At 34.9% G+C, this 19473-nt stretch overlaps 1 protein-coding gene across 1 annotated transcript; it reads right to left on the bottom strand.

The window, feature by feature from the left end:
* Nucleotides 1–1293: 1293 nt before the first annotated feature.
* On the bottom strand, nt 1294–17967 carry LOC123529068 (small nuclear ribonucleoprotein F). Its single transcript, XM_045309269.2, has 4 exons — nt 17845–17967; nt 4182–4307; nt 3388–3452; nt 1294–2046 (listed from the first exon to the last, which is right to left on the bottom strand). The coding sequence occupies exons 1-4, from the start codon at nt 17848–17850 to the stop codon at nt 1980–1982; spliced, it is 264 nt and encodes an 87-aa protein (XP_045165204.1). The 5' UTR covers nt 17851–17967; the 3' UTR covers nt 1294–1979.
* Between the last annotated feature and the right edge of the window lie 1506 nt (nt 17968–19473).

Raw genomic sequence — 19473 nt, 5'->3', positions numbered from 1 at the left:
ATCGTATGAAGTTTCAACAGTTCTCAAGTTATTGATCGGAAGGGGTTTTCCATGTTCAGGCCCCTGTGACCTTGACCTTTGCTCAAATAACCCCAAAATCAATAAGGGTTACCCACTCAGTAAGACCTGTCACCCTCTGGAGGTTTTGGGTCAAATGGTTCTCAAGTTATACTTATTGATCAGAAACGGTTTTACATTATCTGGCCCCTGTGACTGTGAACTTTGATCATGTAACCAAAAAATCAATAGGGGTCATCTACTCTACATTTCCAATCATCCTATGAAGTTTCAACATTCGGGGTCAAGTGGTTCTCAAGTTGTTGAAACGGTTTTCTATGTTCAGACCCCTGTGACCTTGACCTCTGATCGAGTAACCCAAAAAATTATAGGGGTCATTTACTTTGTCAGCCCTATCATCCTTTTAAGTTTCAACATTGTGATTCAAGAGGTTCTCAAGTTATTGATTGGAAATGGTTTTCCATGTTCAGGCCCCTGTGACCTTGACCTTTAACAGAGTGACCCAAAAATCAATAGGGGTCATCTACTCTGCATGTCCCATCATCCTAAGAAGTTTTAACATTCTGAGTCAAGTGGTTCTCAAGTCATTGATCGGAAATGGTTTTCCATGTTCAGGCCCTGTGACCTTGACCTTTGATGGAGTGACCCCAAAAACAAAAGGGGTTGTCTACTCCATAAGCTCTACCATCCTATGAAGTTTGAAGGTTCTAGGTCAAATGGTTCTCCAGTAACTGGTCCGAAATGAAGTATGACGGACGGACAGGGCAAAAAGAATATGTCTCCACCAGGGGGAGGGGGAAGAGACATAATGATCTTGGTAGAGGGTCACAAAAGGACCATTTGCATAAAATTATTTTAAAATTGGGCCAGCAGTTTCACACAAGAAGACTTTAAAAATTTCCACTATTAACAATATTAGGAAAAAGGACTATACACCCTGGTGGCCATATTTTGATGAAATCAGAATAATTTGAACAAACTTGATAGGTTACATGAGGATCATTTGTGTGAAACTGTTTCAAAATCAGACCATCGGTGATGGAGATCTATGTCATTTGAAGGTTTTTCTTTTTTTAGCTCTGGCAACCAAGCGGAACTGTTTGAACAACTTTGGAAGAGGAACACCCACGCCAAGTCTCATCAAATTCCAGTCAGATGTCTTTTAAATTGTTGACAATGGACAAACAGGACATGTGCACGCATGATGGACACAGTGTGATCACAACAGCTCACGACGTACACTTCGTGCTTGGGTGAGGTAATGAAAAATGCCTATTCTCTCTTCTGTCTTTTATTTTGTATAAAACAACAATTAAAATTGAAATGAATTTTTACAATGATCTCTTCACTGATGATAAGTACATATTTCGATGACAGTAATGCAAGTTTTGAGAGGAAAATATGATCTTTCTGAAAATGACACACGTGATTTCTCTGTTAGCTTGAACAGATCAACTGTTTAAATAGTTTTAAAAGATCTGCAGTTACTGGATCAACTTCAACTGAAGTTTTAATGTCTGCACTCTAAAACCTTCGATGGTATTCTGAAGATGTAGGGAGATACAATCTGGACTTCTATTTACTTGCTTCAACCTAAGTCTGTTACTCAGTATTAATACCGATTATAAAGCCACCTCATTTTCTAAGGCAACTGGTGTGATTAATAATAAGTTGCCCTGATCACTTGCTTTAAAATTGTTGGATGAAACCTGCTCATTACATATTTCCAAACATGTTTACAGCTGTAAATGAACGTTGATTAATTCCATAATGTTACCATAATACTTCAGCATTATAGTCCTAGAGGTAAGACAGTTTCTTTTTTCTATATATGTATCATCACGTTCAGGCTGTCAACTCAAAACTTCCACTATTACTACAACAAAATATTGATCCCAGTTTTAAACACTACACATCTTTCTTGACAAATATTTACAGCAGACCTCTGGAATTTTATCAGTTCAGTCTTTCATTTCCCCTTCTTCATCTTCCTCCTCAACTCCTCGAACATACAACACATTATTGCACCTGTAAAACATAATATCACACATTTACAGAATCTGCAACAAAGAATTTTGAGCAAAGATCTAGAAAATGAAATGATATAACCTGTAAGACTTGAAAATTATAGAGCAATTAATTAAGTCATTCAATAATTTGACTTTGCAAATATATGGAGTCTGGACATCCTTTTTTAAAAAGTTAATGTTTGATAACTCTAAATTCTGAGACACATGCTACAAAAACTTTAGTTACTTCATGGACTATAACTCAAGACAGGCCTGAAGGAGCTAGCTGGTTATAAACCTCAGTCAACTATCAACTATGCTACTTCCCTGCCTAGCTGCCTCAGATTATTTATAATATGCCCTACTGAAGAAGAGGGCCATGATGATCCTAGATCGCTCACCTGAGTTATATTGCTTACTTAAACAGTTTTTGTAAATTGCTGTTCAAGAAAAATGTCTGTGAAATTATTTTGAAATAGAGCAAAATTCTACTAAATGAATATAGACGGGGAATTTACGTGTGTGTGTCATTTGGGGTGGAGGGAGGTGGGTTAAGATGTTGCAGGAATGATGACACCGGATACTAAAAGACAATATCAAACAATAAGATTCTGAAAGTTTTCGCTACATGTATAAAGGGGGAAAGTGACCTTGCATCCTTGCTGCCATGTTCTTTGAATAATCAAAAAAATTTGAACAATCTTCATTAAGGGTCACCATACACACTTGAGTAAAATTATTTTAAAATTAGACCTGCTGTTTCAACAAGATTTTTAAATTTTCCACTAAAAAAAACATACATAAAGGGAAAATTGACTATGCCTCTGGTGGTCATGTTTTTTGATGAATCAAAAGAATTTGAATAATCCTGGTTCTGGTTCACACAAGGCACATTTGTATGAAATTATTTCAAAATCAGGCCAGCAGTTTCATGTAAGATTTTTAAAGTTTCCAAGTATATACATATAGGGAAAAGTGACAATGTCCCCTGGTTGCCATTTTTTTTAGACAATCAGAATATTTTGAAAAATCTTGGTAAAAAGACACAGAAGGACCATTTGTGTGAATTGGACAAGCAGTTTAGGAGATTATGTTTTCTATTTTTAGCTTTTATGTGCAACCAAGCTAAGTGTTTGAACATTTTTGGAAGGAGACTTTCCAAGAAACATCCAGGCCAAGTTTCATAGATTTTGTTCCAAGGTAAATGTGGACGGACGACAGGGAGTGATCACAATAGCTCACCCAGAGACTTTGTGCTCAAATGAGCTAGAAATTACAACCTAAAACTGAAAATGACCCCCAAGTCAAGCATGAAAGTGCCAAGATGCCGACCAGAATTTCTGAGGGTTCTCTTACTTACCTGATTAAAACTTCTCCTAAATTCCCAGTCAGTGCTCCATCTATAAGTTCTTCTGTATTTGCCAACTATAACAGTAACAACAATATTAAGTACGCAAGTTTTCAGCTTCTTTGTGACAGCAGTATATTATGTACAAAACTAATATTAAATTATTATAACAGCTGCAAGAAGCCTTCATTGTTAAATAGGTCAAGAACTATTAATATATCGCTAATTTGTTGCAAGTTCAATCAACTACCTGAAAGTTAAGTTTTTTTTCTATTTCAGTTACATTTTCTTGTACACACTTTGGTTTCAGGTGTATTCTACATATTACATCACAAAAAGCGACAAAACAGCCAATATCAATATTCCAAAATTCCTTAACAAGGGTTAATTTCATAATTCTATTATCTTACCAGGTTGTATTTGGCAAGAGCGAATTTTGCCAGACCTGGATCCTAAGAGACTCTTGCACTGACTGTGATCTGACCTAGTAAATCTACAATGTTCAGCAAATTCACCATGGCAGATCAAGGTACTGTTTTAATGACCATTTTATCATACATACCACTGGTCTACTTACTTCTAGTGTTATATTGGCCACAGTCAACTATAAGTTCAAATGAATAATAAAGCTGTTTGAATCAATTAACTTTCTGACACACTGAACATCATAGAACTTTGTCCTCACAATTAAAGTAAGGTGTATCACGACTGAGTATTTTTCCACATCTGATGGGAGATGAATATTCATTGTGAAACTCAAGCTCTTTTAGCACTGTAGGCTTAATAGATATGTATCAGTGACTTACCTGTAAGTTCATATAGCCATCCACAGAAACTAGATAGCCTTTGTATTCCATACCCCATTTGAGTTTCACCAAAACAGGTTTTCCAGTAAGACCATTCAAAAATGGCTTTGGATTCATAGGAAGTGACTGCAAAGAAAAGGATAATCTAAAATATTTGCAGGCCTTTTTTTCCATCATTTTGGGAATGCCACAAACACCTGTGGAATTGCAGGGTTTTAGAAATTTTGTTCTGTGATTGTATCACAATGGCTGGATAGGTACTGGTAAGATTGTTTTGTTCTGATACAACAATTCTTTTAACAATTCTATTTTGATACTATTCTCACTGCTATGCAATACATCTATTTTTTTTTTGTTGGTTTAATGTTCAACTGACACAATTATTGGTCAGTCTATTTTAGAAAAGTTTTCATAACTCAAGAGTACCAATATTTTTTCATTGAGTACAGAGTGCTAGCGAGTACTAGGAAAAATGGTACTTGCACTCGTAATACCCAAGTACTGAAGAACTCAACCTAACCCTCTTTTTTAGGAAAAGCCCATTGGTTGGAGACGGTGTAAGTGCAATTTTATCGTTGATTTCTTTAAGTGTTATTTACTTTAGCAGTAAAAAAATTCGTCAATTTATGTGCACAATACTAATTTAAAATACTAAAGAAAAGCAGAAATTTATTATTTTGATTCTTCAATTTGTCTTTCTTGGGGTTAAGCAATTATAAATACTTCGGATTCCCACCACTTGCAATGTGTGACCTAGTTTTTGACCCCACATGACCCAGATTCAAACTTGACCTAGAAATCATCAAGCCAAACTTATTAAGTTTCATAAATATTGGGACACAACTGTAGCCTCTAGAATGTTCACAAGCTTTTCATTTGATTAGACCAGGTTACCTAGTTTTTGATCCAACATGACCCAAATTCAGACTCAGTGATTTTTTTCTCAAAATTGTGAATGGGTCCGGTACCAGAAAAATTGTGAAAATTAGCGTTGTTTTTCTCAAAATTGTGAATCTTTGCCCCCTTAATTGTGAATTTATTAATACTTTGTGAATCAAAATGTTCAATGATTGGATATATGGGTGTAAAAATATGGGTATTAAAAACTTACATTCATATATTTATTCCAAAACAAAATCAGATTTTCAAGTGTCAACATCAGCTTTTCAGACAGGGCTTAAGCTAGGCTAAGATTTTAGGGAGAAGTCACTTTCCCCTCAGGTAAGATTTTAGGGAGAAGTGGAGAGACTTTAGGGAAAACGTGGAAAGATTTTAGCACCATGACATGCAAGCTGAAAAAGGAACTAAATACGCTTTATATAATGTTACTATTTTTTTATTATTCCCTGTCTTTGTTTACAAAGTCTATTACTTTAAAGTAAAATAACGAATTCACTGAAAATGCCAGTGATTCTGTTTTCTTATCATTTTTAACCTTGTGAATCTAATGTGATTAAACTGCAAATTCAAGTTTTTTTTTCACTCTTGCAATGATTGTCCAAACCAAGAAAATCCTTTAAATATGAATACAATTTAAAAAAGTTAATTCCATATCAGCAAAAAAAAAATCAAGCTCCCAATGCTAATGCACTCAAAGTCAGTCACTTTAAATAACAAGTATGTGAATTAAATACATACAAAACAAGTGTCACCTTCGCACTGCTCCGTAATCTGAAGTAGGCAGAGCTTAAATTATGCTATCATGTATTCCAGTCAAGTGTCAACAGGCAGACAGCGGATAACTGGAGGAGTGTGGATGAAAAAATCGGGCGACTTGAATTTCGCTTTGATGTTAGATTAGAGCGAAGTGGGGAGCTACAAAGCGACTATTTCGCCCAAGTCGCTCCCTAGCTCAAGCCCTGTCAGGGGATCAAGCTATACTTCTGCTTCTACCATTTTATGGCCAACATCAACAAATTGATAATGATATACTGTTATAAATGTGACTTCCACAGACTTTATCTAAAACAAGTCCATTAGTCATGACAGAATTTTTTAAGCCATTCATATTTTAGTTGTCTTATTTTGTACATTGCCTAAAAGTAGGTGGGGTTTGGTGCATTTGCAAGTTTTTATTCACAAAAATGCTTCAAAATAAGAGCTGCTTTTGCAGGAGTTATCATATTATTATTAAATGCAGATTTTTTTTTATTGGCTTTTTATTTCGATTGTACTAGAAAATCTTGTAAGAAATGGTAAAAATGTCCGAAATACATGGTAGCGAAAACGGGTGACAAATATGAAAAAACGAAAGCAAACTTTTTAAATTCTTGATAAAATACCCATTTTAAATTTCATCTTTTCACCAGACCTATTCAATACTTATAATATCTGATGATTTAAAACATTTATATTTTATTTTGCCCTAGCAAAATACCTCGGCAAAGATAATAAATTTGTGTAACGGCTGACCGGCTTATTTTTAAATCAAATAAAGCACATAAAATAATTATTTTAAATTGGCAACACATATAACACAATACAGCATAAGCTGTTACCGCTAATTAACAAGAGGTACAAACATGATAATCTAATGCTGCATGGTTTATCAATCAACTATTACACATTGATGATGACCACATGTCAGTCGGCGTGTGGCATGATTGACATCTGTCAGTAGCTAATTTAAAATATACAATGCTCTGCCTACTGCCATACTTCGGCTTGTGTCCACAAACAATATTGAAGTTCACTTGGATTTTGATTGAAAAGGGGCGGAACTTTCGAACTTGTGATGCATCAAAAAGAATTACCGTGAGTCAAGCTGACGCACAGGGCATATTATGTGTGGGTCAAATACGAGTTTTTCTTGATTTTTGCGGGTCAAAACCGGAACCTCCGGTCCACTGAACCCTCTTCTAGCGTTTTTCTACTATTACTAAAGATTTTCACACCCATTGTGAATGGGTCTGGCGGAACGGGTCTGATATTTGGTACCACTTATATAAGAAAAAAAAAATCACTGAAACTTGACCTAGAAATCATCAGGCCAAACTTTCTGACCAAGTTTTATAAAGACTGGGTCACAAATTATGTAATATGTGAATATTTTAATGTTGTATATGTTATATATGTTATATATTGAAATGTAAATGTAAATTTTGTGATGAATAAACGGGCCTTAAATGTGGTTCCAAAAAAACCCCCAAAAAACTGTATTTATATTGAACAAAATAGCTGCTGCAGACAGACCACAGTCATGCCATCATAAGTTTGATAAAAACACTCAATGACAAAATGTAATAAATGGCTACAGCTCGGAAATTTTAGCCAACATGAATCATATAAAAAGGTAATTATCAGGGTTACCAGTAGGATGAATAACGATAAATACACATCAACTTATAAATATAATATTGTATCCATTAGGTTGTTAGATATTTGCTATACAATTCATGAAAATTCTTTAAATATAATTGGGGATCCCCAAAGTCACCCAGGACTCCCAAATTGGCAGGTGTGGGTGTCCCGGGACTCCCATCCAGAAAAGCCAAGGGAAATCCCTGGCTCATCACCCCTTCCAGCCCAAAAACGCTTTTATTTAAATTAAACTAAATCCACAACCTGGACCGCTTCAAAAAGTTTGTCTGATGCATTGTTTTTATGAATGAAATTATTGCGGTCACATGATGACGCAAGTAGGTGTGTCCCGCAGCTATCAAAATCAAATACCGCGATATTTGAGAACTATGGGATTGTTAAAGTAGGTCAAGTATGGCCAACTTTTTTGTGTTTTTTCACAGGAGCCTGAAATTCTATCTATAATGCTCCAAAATGGCTAAATATAAAAATGACCCCTCATATATATATAAAAAAAGAACAGGAATGAAACAAAACCGTACCCCGCCCACTTTTTGTAAACAAGAAACTTCGAAAAACAGCAAAGCATCTCTATACGAGCGGTCTTATTTTGAAGAGGACAAAAAAATATACTAGAAACACTGCTTACTGTAAACTGTCTTCCTTTTAACTAACACAAAATCATCATTTTCAATACCTTTTCGTTCATCGCCGAAACCATTGCGTGACGTCACATATACATGGGGTCACACATTAAACCGGAATCCACCTAAAAACCGGAATACACCGGAATACACTTTCTACAACCGGAATACACCTGTATTTTTTTAATTAAAGGTATTTTTGAGGGGTTTTTGATATAATTCAATCATATATATCTTAAATAATCAACATATGAAAGGAAAATAAAATACGTTCACGCAAAACGATTTTATAAGAGATAGAAAATTCGGCGACCGCGCGGGAAATTACCATAACCGAAATACACACGTATTTCTTCAACAAATGCTATTTTTGAAGTAGTTTATGACTGAATTCAAAGATATATATCATAAATAATTAATTTTCGAAATGAAATTAAAATACTTTGCGCATTAAGTTTTTTACACGATTGAAAATCGGCGAAGGCACTGGAAATTTGCGTATTCGTATATGAATTTCCATGCCCTAAAATTCTCTAATGTACACCCGTATTTCTTAAATAAATCGTATTTTTAGAGTTTATGACAGAATTCAGTCATATCTAAAATAAATAATTAATTTACAAAAGGAAATTAAAATGCGCAAAACGTTGAGAATTTGTTCAGCGCACGGGAAATTGCGCACTCGTGGATGAACAACAATCGCCATAATTTTGTTAGATTTTAACTTAGGTAGGTAAATTTCTTTCAAGTTTCGATTCCTCAAGGAATTTACATTATTGTAAGAATATCTTAAAAGTAAAGTGTCGTGTCAAAAATATACATGTACAAAGATGCATTTAAAACCGCAACGACATTATATTGCTTTATTTTAAAACCACATTTCTATTTACGTTCACGAGGTCACGTAACCTATTATGCCGCACTGACAGAAACCTGTTTGCCAAAAATCGTTTTACTCCATTTATTTAAATTGCTGCCGCTTTTTCATTATTTAAGATTTTTTTATTCTTTTTTTTGTACTTTCTGGTCAAAAGTCTGAATTTTATGGCCATAGCATGTATCATTTATTTACTTTTAGAAAGAAATAAGTAATCCAGATCGCGCTGTTTGAAGTTTTACAAATAATTATGTGAAAATTCGACCGTTTTTATAGAATTTTCCCTACATTACTATCGATATCTTATTAAAAGCGTTATAAAATTCAAACTGTATTACTTCTTAAGCGGTGTTGAAAATTTGAAGCGATAATATTAAACAAGAGATCACAGAGTGATCTTGGCGCCCACCAATGTGCCATTTTTGAGTGTTCCAAATTTCAAGACTTACTGACTAGCTCAAGGTCAAATTTCATTTCCGTACACAACACTTTGCATGTGGTCCAAATTCGAAAGCTGTAGCTTGAGAAATGTGAAAGTAGGTCACTAGATCAATTTCAAGGACAAAATGTGAAAGTAGGTCACTAGGTCAAAATCAAGGTCAAATTACACTTCAGAACACAAATTTATGCATGTGGTCCAAATTTAAAGCCTGTACCTTCAAAAATGTGGAAGTATGTCACTAGGTCAAAATCAAGGTCAAATTTTATTTCGGAACACAGAACTATGCATGTGTTCCAAATTTGAAGCCTGTACCTTCAAAAATGTGAAAGTAGGTCACTAGGTCAATGTAAAGGTCAAAGTTTGTTTCAGTACACAAAACTATGCATGTGGTCCAAATTTGAAGGCTGTAGCTTGAGAAATGTGAAAGTAGGTCAGTAGGTCAAAATCAAGGTCAAATTCCAATTCAGAACACAAAACTATGCATGTGGTCCAAATTTGAAGCCTGTACCTTCAAAAATGTGAAAGTAGGTCACTAGGTCAAAGTCAAGGTCAAAGTTTTTTTCAGTGCACAAAACTATGCAAGTGGTCCAAATTTGAAGGCTGTAGCTACAGGAATGTGAAAGTAGGTCACTAGGTCAAAATCAAGGTCAACTCATGTCAAGGTTCATCTTGCCACTCAAAACCATACATGTCCAAATTTGAATGTTGTAGGTTATTGACAAGAAGATTTTAAAATCTTTTCCCTATATAAGTCTATATGAACCATGTGACCCCCCCAGGGCGGGGCCATATTTGACCCTAGGGGGATAATTTGAACAAACTTGGTAGAGAACCACTAGATGATGCTACATTACAAATGCCAAAGCCCTAGGCTTTGTGGTTTGGACAAGAAGATTTTCAACGTTTTTCCCTATGTAAGTCTATGTAAACCATGTGACCCCCGGGGCGGAGCCATATTTGACCCTAGGGGGATAATTTGAACAATCTTTGTAGAAGACCACTAGATGATGTCATATACAAAATATCAAAGCCCTAGGCCCTGTGGTTTTGAACAAGAGGTTTTTCAAAGTTTTTCCCTATATAAGTCTATATAAACCATGTGACCCCTGGGGCGGGGCCATATTAGACCCCAAGGAAATATTTTGAATCATCTTGGTAGAGGACCACTAGATGATGCTTCATACCAAATATCAAAGCCCTAGGCTCTGTGGTTTTGGACAAGAAGATTTTCAAACTTTTTCCCTATATAAATCTGTGTAAATTATAGAAATAAACAAGAGATCATAGAGTGATCTTGGCGCCCACCAATGTGCCATTTTTGAGTGTTCCAAATTTCAAGACTTACTGACTAGCTCAAGGTCAAATTTCATTTCCGTACACAACACAAATCTATGCAAGTGGTCCGAATTTGAAGGCTGTAGCTTGAGAAATGTAAAAGTAGGTCACTAGGTCAAAATCAAGGTCAAATTTTACTTCGGAATACAAAACTATGCATGTGGTCCAAATTTGAAGCCTGTACCTTCAAAAATGTGAAAGTAGGTCACTAGGTCAATGTAAAGGTCAAAGTTTGTTTCGGTACACAAAACTATGCATGTGGTCCAAATTTGAAGGCTGTAGCTTGAGAAATGTAAAAGTAGGTCACTAGGTCAAAATCAAGGTCAAATTTTATTTCGGAATACAAAACTATGCATGTGGTCCAAATTTGAAGCCTGTACCTTAAAAATGTGAAAGTAGGTCACTAGGTCAATGTAAAGGTCAAAGGTCATTTCAGTACACAAAACTATGCAAGTGGTCCAAATTTGAAGGCTGTAGCTTGAGAAATGTAAAAGTAGGTCACTAGGTCAAAATCAAGGTCAAATTTTATTTCAGAATACAAAACTATGCATGTGGTCCAAATTTGAAGCCTGTACCTTCAAAAATGTGAAAGTAGGTCACTAGGTCAATGTCAAGGTCAAAGTTTTTTTCGGTACACAAAACTATGCATGGAGTCCAAATTTGAAGGCTGTAGCTTGAGAAATGTGAAAGTAGGTCACTAGGTCAAAATCAATGTCAAATTTCATTTTGAAACAGGAAACTATGCATATGGTCCAAATTTGATGCCTGTACCTTCAAAAATGTGAAAGTAGGTCACTAGGTCAAAATAAAGGTCAAAGTTTTTTCCAGTGCACAAAATTATGCATGTGGTCCAAATTTGAAGGATGTAGCTACAGAAATGTGAAAGTAGGTCACTAGGTCAAAATCAAGGTCAACTCATGTCAAGGTTCATCTTGCCACTCAAAAATATACATGTGGTCCAAGTTTGAATGTTGTAGTTACTGACAAGAACATTTTAAAAGCTTTTCCCTATATAAGTCTATATGAACCATGTGACCCCCGGGGCAGGGCCATATTTAACCCTAGGAGGATAATTTGAACAATCTTGGTAGAGAACCACTAGATGATGCTACATTACAAGTATCAAAGCCCTAGGCTTTGTGGTTTGGACAAGAAGATTTTCAAAGTTTTTCCCTATATAGTCTATGTAAACCATATGACCCCCAGGGCGGGGCCATATTTGACCCTAGGGGTATAATTTGAACAATCTAAGTTGAAGACCACTAGATGATGTCACATACAAAATATCAAAGCCCTAGGCCCTGTGGTTTTGGACAAGAGGTTATTCAAAGTTTTTCCCTATATAAGTCTATATAAACCATGTGACCACCAGGGCGGGGCCATATTTGACCCCAGAGAAATAATTTGAATCATCTTGGTAGAGGACCACTAGATGATGCTTCATACCAAATATCAAAGCCCTAGGCTCTGTGGTTTTGGACAAGAAGGTTTTCAAAGTTTTTCCCTATATAAATCTATATAAATTATAGAAATAAACAAAGGGCCATAACTCACTCATAAATTGTTGAACCAGTCTGATTTTCAGGGGGACACAACTAGGGTACCAATACATCATTCTGACAAAGTTTGGTCAAAATCCCCCCAGTAGTTTCTGAGGAGATGCGATAACGAGAAATTGTTAACGGACGGACGGACGGACGGACGGACGGACGGACGGACGGAATGACGGACGGACGGACCACGGACGCAGAGTGATTTTAATAGCCCACCATCATCATGATGGTGGGCTAACAAAGGGCCATAACTTACTAAAAAATTGTTGAACCAGTCTGATTTTCAGAGGGACACAACTAGGGTACCAATACATCATTCTGACAAAGTTTGGTCAAAATCCCCCAGGTAGTTTCTGAGGAGATGCGATAACGAGAAATTGTTAACGGACGGAAGGACGGACGGACTGACAACGGACGGACGGAAGGATGACGGACCACGGACGCAGAGTGATTTGAATAGCCCACCATCTGATGATGGTGGGCTAAAAAATGAATGCACTACGCGCGTTTGATGTACGTGTTGATAAACAAAAGTAACGTCGAGCGATGTAAATTAGATATTACGATAGGTCGCACGTGCTCGTGGAATGGAAAATTACCGGCATGATGTTTTGTATCTTTACGATTCCCGGGTAAATTCCAGTCAATCCAAATAATAAGTTTGTTGACGTTTTTCGCGATATAATTTCTGAATTTTGGTAAAGTTACGACGTAAAAACACTTCTCCTAAATTTCCAGAGTGGACTGGAATTACTAAAACTGATTTTAACAAAATAAGGAATTCTGTAAATGAAACACTGAAAAAGTATTTAAAGGAAGACTATGTTGATAAAGGAAAACAACTACGATACCCGAGACATTATGATCGAGACTTAGTGCATCCTGGAGAGAAGGAAGGAGGAATGAAAATGTTTAAATCTACAATACATCGCTGTTTTAGCAAAACATTGATTACTATTGAAAAATAAAAAATTATACTGAATGTACCTGTTTTTCTTCAATTTTTCAAGTTGCAATTCTATCGACAAGAACAGAACAAAAATGTATTCAGTAATTTGTACATGGGTGGTTTTCAAAATAATGAAGCAAAAGTGTGACATAGAGGTTGAAAATTCAAACTTATTTTTTAGGGTGGTCACCTATTTTTTATGATAGCAAATACTTCAAATTTGAAGGAAATAACTCTCGGAAAGTGTTGAGAAATGCCAATAAGAAAATATTTCAGCCTCTAATTTGAAAGTTCAGTGAATTTTTCCATAAGATGGGTGATAAATGTTGCAATGTTTTATGACAAGGAAATATGTATAACAGTAATTTTTTCAACATAAATGATAAGTAATGGGTGTATGTGTATGGTTTGAAACTTATTTACTCATATGTTTGTGGACATCGGTTTTCAAAATCACAATTTTTGCACAAATCTGACATGAAAATAATACTTTACCTAGAAAAGTTGTTGCTAAATGCAAAATAACTAACATATAATTATAAAACCTATTTTTCTCTCTCACTTTGCATGTTTATAAACCACATGCCAAATTTCAAGAATGTCCAGTAATTCTAATTTCTAGAATTGTCAACTCAAAATTGAGTTATTGTACAGATGCACAGGGGACACATACTGAAGATCAGTGTAATATTCATCCATTATTAGTTTTCTATTTGTAAAAAGACTAATGGTGATCAACTTTAGACAAATACTATTAAAAAATTAATTTATTCCACAAAATAACTACAAAATTGAAAATTTTCACTATAAAAACATGAAAATTCAACTAAATGTAATGCTTTAAATGAAAAAATAAGCGACTTTATACATAACTAATACACTGAAATCATTTAGTTTACATGCAATGCTTATTCATAGTAGAAAAATGACAAAATGCCATGCATGATAAAATGGAATAGTAAAATTCATACATACTTTATAATGTTACTAAAAAGGGTGCACAGGGGACAAATTGTATCAAAATATTTATTCATAGAATATGTTCATGGTAAGTAAAATTCTTTTAACTACACACTATTTACTAGTGAACATTACATATTAAGGTAAACTTAAAGAGCTTAAGAAGCAATAAAATTGATGTTTCCACTTTTAAACTTGAAAATTGGCAACTTCAGAAATAAATGCAAACAATGAATTTTAAATTGTTCAGGGTTTCTTATATAATGCTAAATTATCAAGTAATGCCTAAATTTTGCTTTCAGACTGTTAAGAATATAGAACTGCCACCACAAATTACAGTAATGCTATGAAAATTGATATATGTCAAAAAAGGGTGCACAGGGGACATCACTTTTGGCTCTGTGAATGTTTAACGGTCAGTAATATGTGAAGTTGAATGCTGCTTTTGTATCTGTTATAACTCCCTTTCAAGGAAAATAAAGTAAAATCCCATTTTATTTAAAGAATATAAGAAACCTGACACTTTACAACTGAAAAGGTGCACAGGGGACATTTTTAGGTGTATAGACATCCATCAAGTTTCTGAGAAAGTTGATTTATTAAAGAAAAAAATCATACTGTGTCTTCACAGCTGAAGGGATAAGGATCTTAGAAAAACATTAAAACTTTAGAAAAGTAATAGGGTTATGAAATTGTAGTGTTCAACATTTAAATTTAGTATTTTTTTCACTATTTTTTGTGAAGAGGGTTCCATCACAAGTTGTGAAATATCGGTAACAATAAGATGTAGGTAATGAAAAGAAGTATTTTATTCAAATGTGCAGAGTTTAAGTTACACAAAAAAGCCAAAACTGTAACAATAAAGCATGGTTTTAAAAAGTAAGCCACAGTTGAAAACTATACTTCGTGTAAAATGTCACACTTTTTTGGGTGCACAGGGGACAAAATTAGCTATATAATTTAATATAACTTTAAAACTGTTTGATTCATTAAGCTGAAATTGCACACATTTATTGACTACATTGATTTGGATATAATTTGCCCCAAATTGCATTCTAAAACTAAACTGAATTAAAGTAAGGTGAGAGAAAAGAAAAAGCTTCATTATTTTGAAAACCACCCACATAAGTATAATACCTCATCACGTAATATACATTGACATACAAGATATGATCATGTGACAAAGTTGTTGAAAATCTATAAAGGATCGTAACGGGCCGTAGAGTGGGTCTTTTTACCACAAGACACCCCAGGACTACCCCAAAACAAGTATGAAATTGAATAAAAGCGTATCATATTTAACTGCACTTACCTTGTCAGACATTATTTGTCATATGTCGCATGTGTGTGCTTACAAATATACTGATTAATTGATATAATCAATAGGTGTGATAATCCAATCAAACTCTATCAGGACTAATCAGAGGCACGTGTTTGTTACGCTACATATATTCAAAGGATATTAATTGTGCTTTGGAAATAAGCGCAGTAAACGTTTTTATATTTATATATTAAACATAATATAATTCTTTTGAAAACTGATTTTTCGTAATTTATTCTCTTCTTAAATTATCAAATTAAACATGAAGAAATAATTCAATTAGTTCCAATAATAAACATACGGCCGGTTCTTTCCGATCAGCGCGGTTTATGCACAGACATGTGTTTTGTGTACAATTCATTTAAAAATTGAATATTAATATTTTTTTTAATTTATTTTCTTTTTTATTTGTTAAACGAAATGCGAAATATGAAGAAATAATTAAATAATTTCAAATTATAAACATGTGACATGCCCTTTCCGATCGTGTTATGTTCTTTCCGATCAGCGGGGTTTATGCCACTCGTATTTTGTCTATAATTCATTTAAAAATCAAAAATTGCTACTTTATAATTCATAGTTTATTTTCTTTTTTTATATGATAAATCAAATATGAAGAAACAATTAAATAAGTTTCAATAATAAACATGTGACATGCCCTTTACGATCATGTTATAAAAGGACGAGTGCATTTATGTTATGGAAACTTCCCGTGCGCTCGCCAAATTCAAATCTCGTATAAAATAGTTTTGCGTGAAAGTATTTTATTTTCCTTTTGTAAACTTATTATTTATATTATACACGAATGATTTCTGCAATAAACCCTACAGAAATACCATTTATTAATAAAATACGGGTGTATTTCGGTTATGGAAATTTCTCGCGCGGTCGCCGAACTTCAATCTCGTATGAAATCATTTTGCGTGAACGTATTTTATTTTTCTTCCGTATGTTAATTATTTATGATATATATGATTGAATTATATCAAAAAACCTTCAAAAATACCTTTAACTTAAAAAATACAGGTGTATTCCGGTTATGGAAAGTGTATTCCGGTGTATTCCGGTTTTTAGGTGGATTCCGGTTTAATGTGTGACCGTATACATGTACCTGTTTCACAGCCTCGCAGTTAATTCAATGTACTTTCACTTCGATAAGAAATAAAGGTAAGATATTGTTTATGTTCTATATTTTATTGTTCATTTTTCCATGAATAAAAATTATATATTTGCATTTGTTTGCCAATGTATTCAACTAATATTTTCAAAACAAAAACGTAAACAAAAGGGGAAGTAACTCCATTATTCACTGGAGGGAAATTTAAAAATTGGAAACTTCCATAGTGACTATTTTTAATTATGGCAGAAAACCTGAGCGCTGTGATATGGTATGGAAATCCTGTGTTTTTTTATAAAAATGTTGCATTTGACCCTTAATTAGTTATGACACATCGAAGTGAAAGTACATCGAATTAACTGCGAGGCTGTGAAACAGGTACATGTATGTGACGTCACGCAATGGTTTCGGCGATGAACGAAAAGGTATTGAAAATGATGATTTAATGTTAGTTAAAAGGAAGACAGTTTACAGTAAGCAGTGTTTCTAGTAGATTTTTTGTCCTCTTCAAAATAAGACCGCACGTATAGAGATGCTTTGCTGTTTTTCGAAGTTTCTTGCTTACAAAAAGTGGGCGGGGTACGGTTTTGTTTCATTCCTGTTCTTTTTTTATATATATAGGAGGGGTCATTTTTATATTTAGCCATTTTGGAGCATTACAGATAGAATTTCAGGCTCCTGTGGTTTTTTACACGTATTCTCCGCTGGCTGAGAAAGAAAGATGATTTGCAAGTTATAACAGACAGTTGGTTTAAAGTTTTAATACAGATAACAAAGTAAAGATCAGACTAAACTGATATGTTATTTATGTTACAACCATTAGTACTGCGATACGAGGGAACTCCATCCTACCGCAAAAATAGCGTCAAAGATGCTAAGTTATGGCAGCCATAACTACAATGTTACCAGCCTGTTCAAGACAACCATCATCTTGCAAAAAATGAAAAGCTAGAAATGCTGATAAAAACATAGTATACAACATTATTTTTACATAAAAGATAGTAGCAGTACTTAGGATACAACATGTACACATTTCTGCCAGGTCGCGAAATACGATGACATTTGCAAAAAAATGAACAAAAAAAACAGAGGCATGCCAAAGTATAAAGTTACAAACTCAAATGGAAACTTTAAGTTTCAGTAATGTAAGGAAATGTGTACATACCGCCATATTTTTCTAAATTTATTTAAAAATTTAATTTATTATTCGTCTTTTTTTGTTGATTCCGCGTTGAGCGTGTTTCCGTTTGCGCGTGCGCTTACTAAATTACCAGAAAGGACTTTAAAATACTACTAAGAAAATGACTAAACAGCTAAATAAAAGATAATGTACTAGTACAGGCTAGTGACAAGAAAAGGTAAATTATGCAATGATTTGTTTTACCTTCAGTGTTATGATAAGTATGTCGGTAAGTAAGTACATAAACTTATTGGAACCACTCTCGAGTCCGTTTCGTGGAAAAACCAGTTCAGGTGATCTATCTATCTCCCGTAGACGTCAAACCCCTTGCGAGAACGTAGACATTTTGCGCGTCAAAATCATAAAGAGAAAGAATATAGTGATAAAAATTTAGAGTGGAAGAAACTAAAAAATAACTTTGGTGATATAAAAAGGTTAAAACTTGAGTTTGCAGGATAACTAGGGCGAGACGTGTTCAAGGCTGCAAACTGCAGCACTGAACTGCTCTAGTGTAGGGAGGTGGGCTACAGTGGGAGGAAGTTGGTTCCAATGGTACACTGTTCTCGGAAAATAAGAAAACTGGTAATAGTCAGTGGTTGCAGTCATTAACCTATAACTTAGGGAATGGCCATAGCGGACATATCGGGTCATTGGGGTAAGGTAATCTACGATTGGGATAGCAACCAGATCATGATAAATCTTATAGAAGAGTGATAACCTAGAATCTATATGCCTTAAATCCAGTTGACAAAGGTTTAGGGAGTGTAGCTTATCTGTTACACTGGAAGTACGGCCGTAGTCCGTCTTGATCCAATGGGCGGCTCTCTTTGGACGCTTTCAATTTGGTCAATTTGAGTTTGGGTGTGGGGCGACCATACCTCGGAGGCATTTTCGAGCTGGGGTCGGACTAGAGTCTGGTAAGCAATGGTCTTAATGGGTTGGGATTTGACCTTAATGTTTCTTCGTAAGAACCCTAGGGTTTGGTTAGCTTTTTTGGTTGACCTGTTTATGTGATTGTCCCATGATAGGTCATTTGAGATATCCACGCCTAGGTATTTAGCTGAGCTGACCGATTCAAGTTGGACTCCGAGTAGGTAATACTGGGTAGGGATAGGATGTTTCCTTCTAGTGGCGTGGATCACTTGACACTTGGAGGGGTTGAACTCTATATCCCACTCCAACTCCCACTTTTCTAGAAGTTTTAGGTCATTTTTGAGAGTGGCAGATTGGTCTGCAGATGACAATGTTAGATATATTGCAGACGGACGTTGGAATTGACGTTTTGTGGGAGGTCATTTATGTAAGCTAGGAAGAGCAGGGGACCAAGTACAGACCCCTGCGGGACACCTGATGATACTGGGATGGCATCAGAGGTTGTGCCATTTAGAACTACTGATTTGGTTCCTATCATCTACGAATCCTTCGACTCATCTTAGTGTGTTACCTCTGACACCATATTTGTGCATTTTTAATAGGACTTTCTCATGGCTTACCTTGTCGAAAGCCTTACTAAAATCTAAAAGTAAAAGATCTACTTGTTTCTTATTGTAGACTGAAGTGACCAGATCATTTACTAACATAACTAACTGAGATATGAGAAGTCATGGTCGTGAC

Source organism: Mercenaria mercenaria, chromosome 13 (assembly GCF_021730395.1).
Source record: "Mercenaria mercenaria strain notata chromosome 13, MADL_Memer_1, whole genome shotgun sequence".
Taxonomy (NCBI): domain Eukaryota; kingdom Metazoa; phylum Mollusca; class Bivalvia; order Venerida; family Veneridae; genus Mercenaria; species Mercenaria mercenaria.
Note: the sequence above shows the minus strand (reverse complement) of the source record. Positions and strands in the feature narration are given on the sequence as shown.

Excerpts from the sequence above, each read along its gene's own strand:
- LOC123529068 (XM_045309269.2), bottom strand. Across the intron at positions 3,453-4,181 it reads ATGGCTATATGAACTTACAG|TTGGCAAATACAGAAGAACT; the intron begins GTAAGTCACTGA and ends TTACTGTTATAG. Across the intron at positions 2,047-3,387 it reads TTAGGAGAAGTTTTAATCAG|GTGCAATAATGTGTTGTATG; the intron begins GTAAGTAAGAGA and ends TATGTTTTACAG.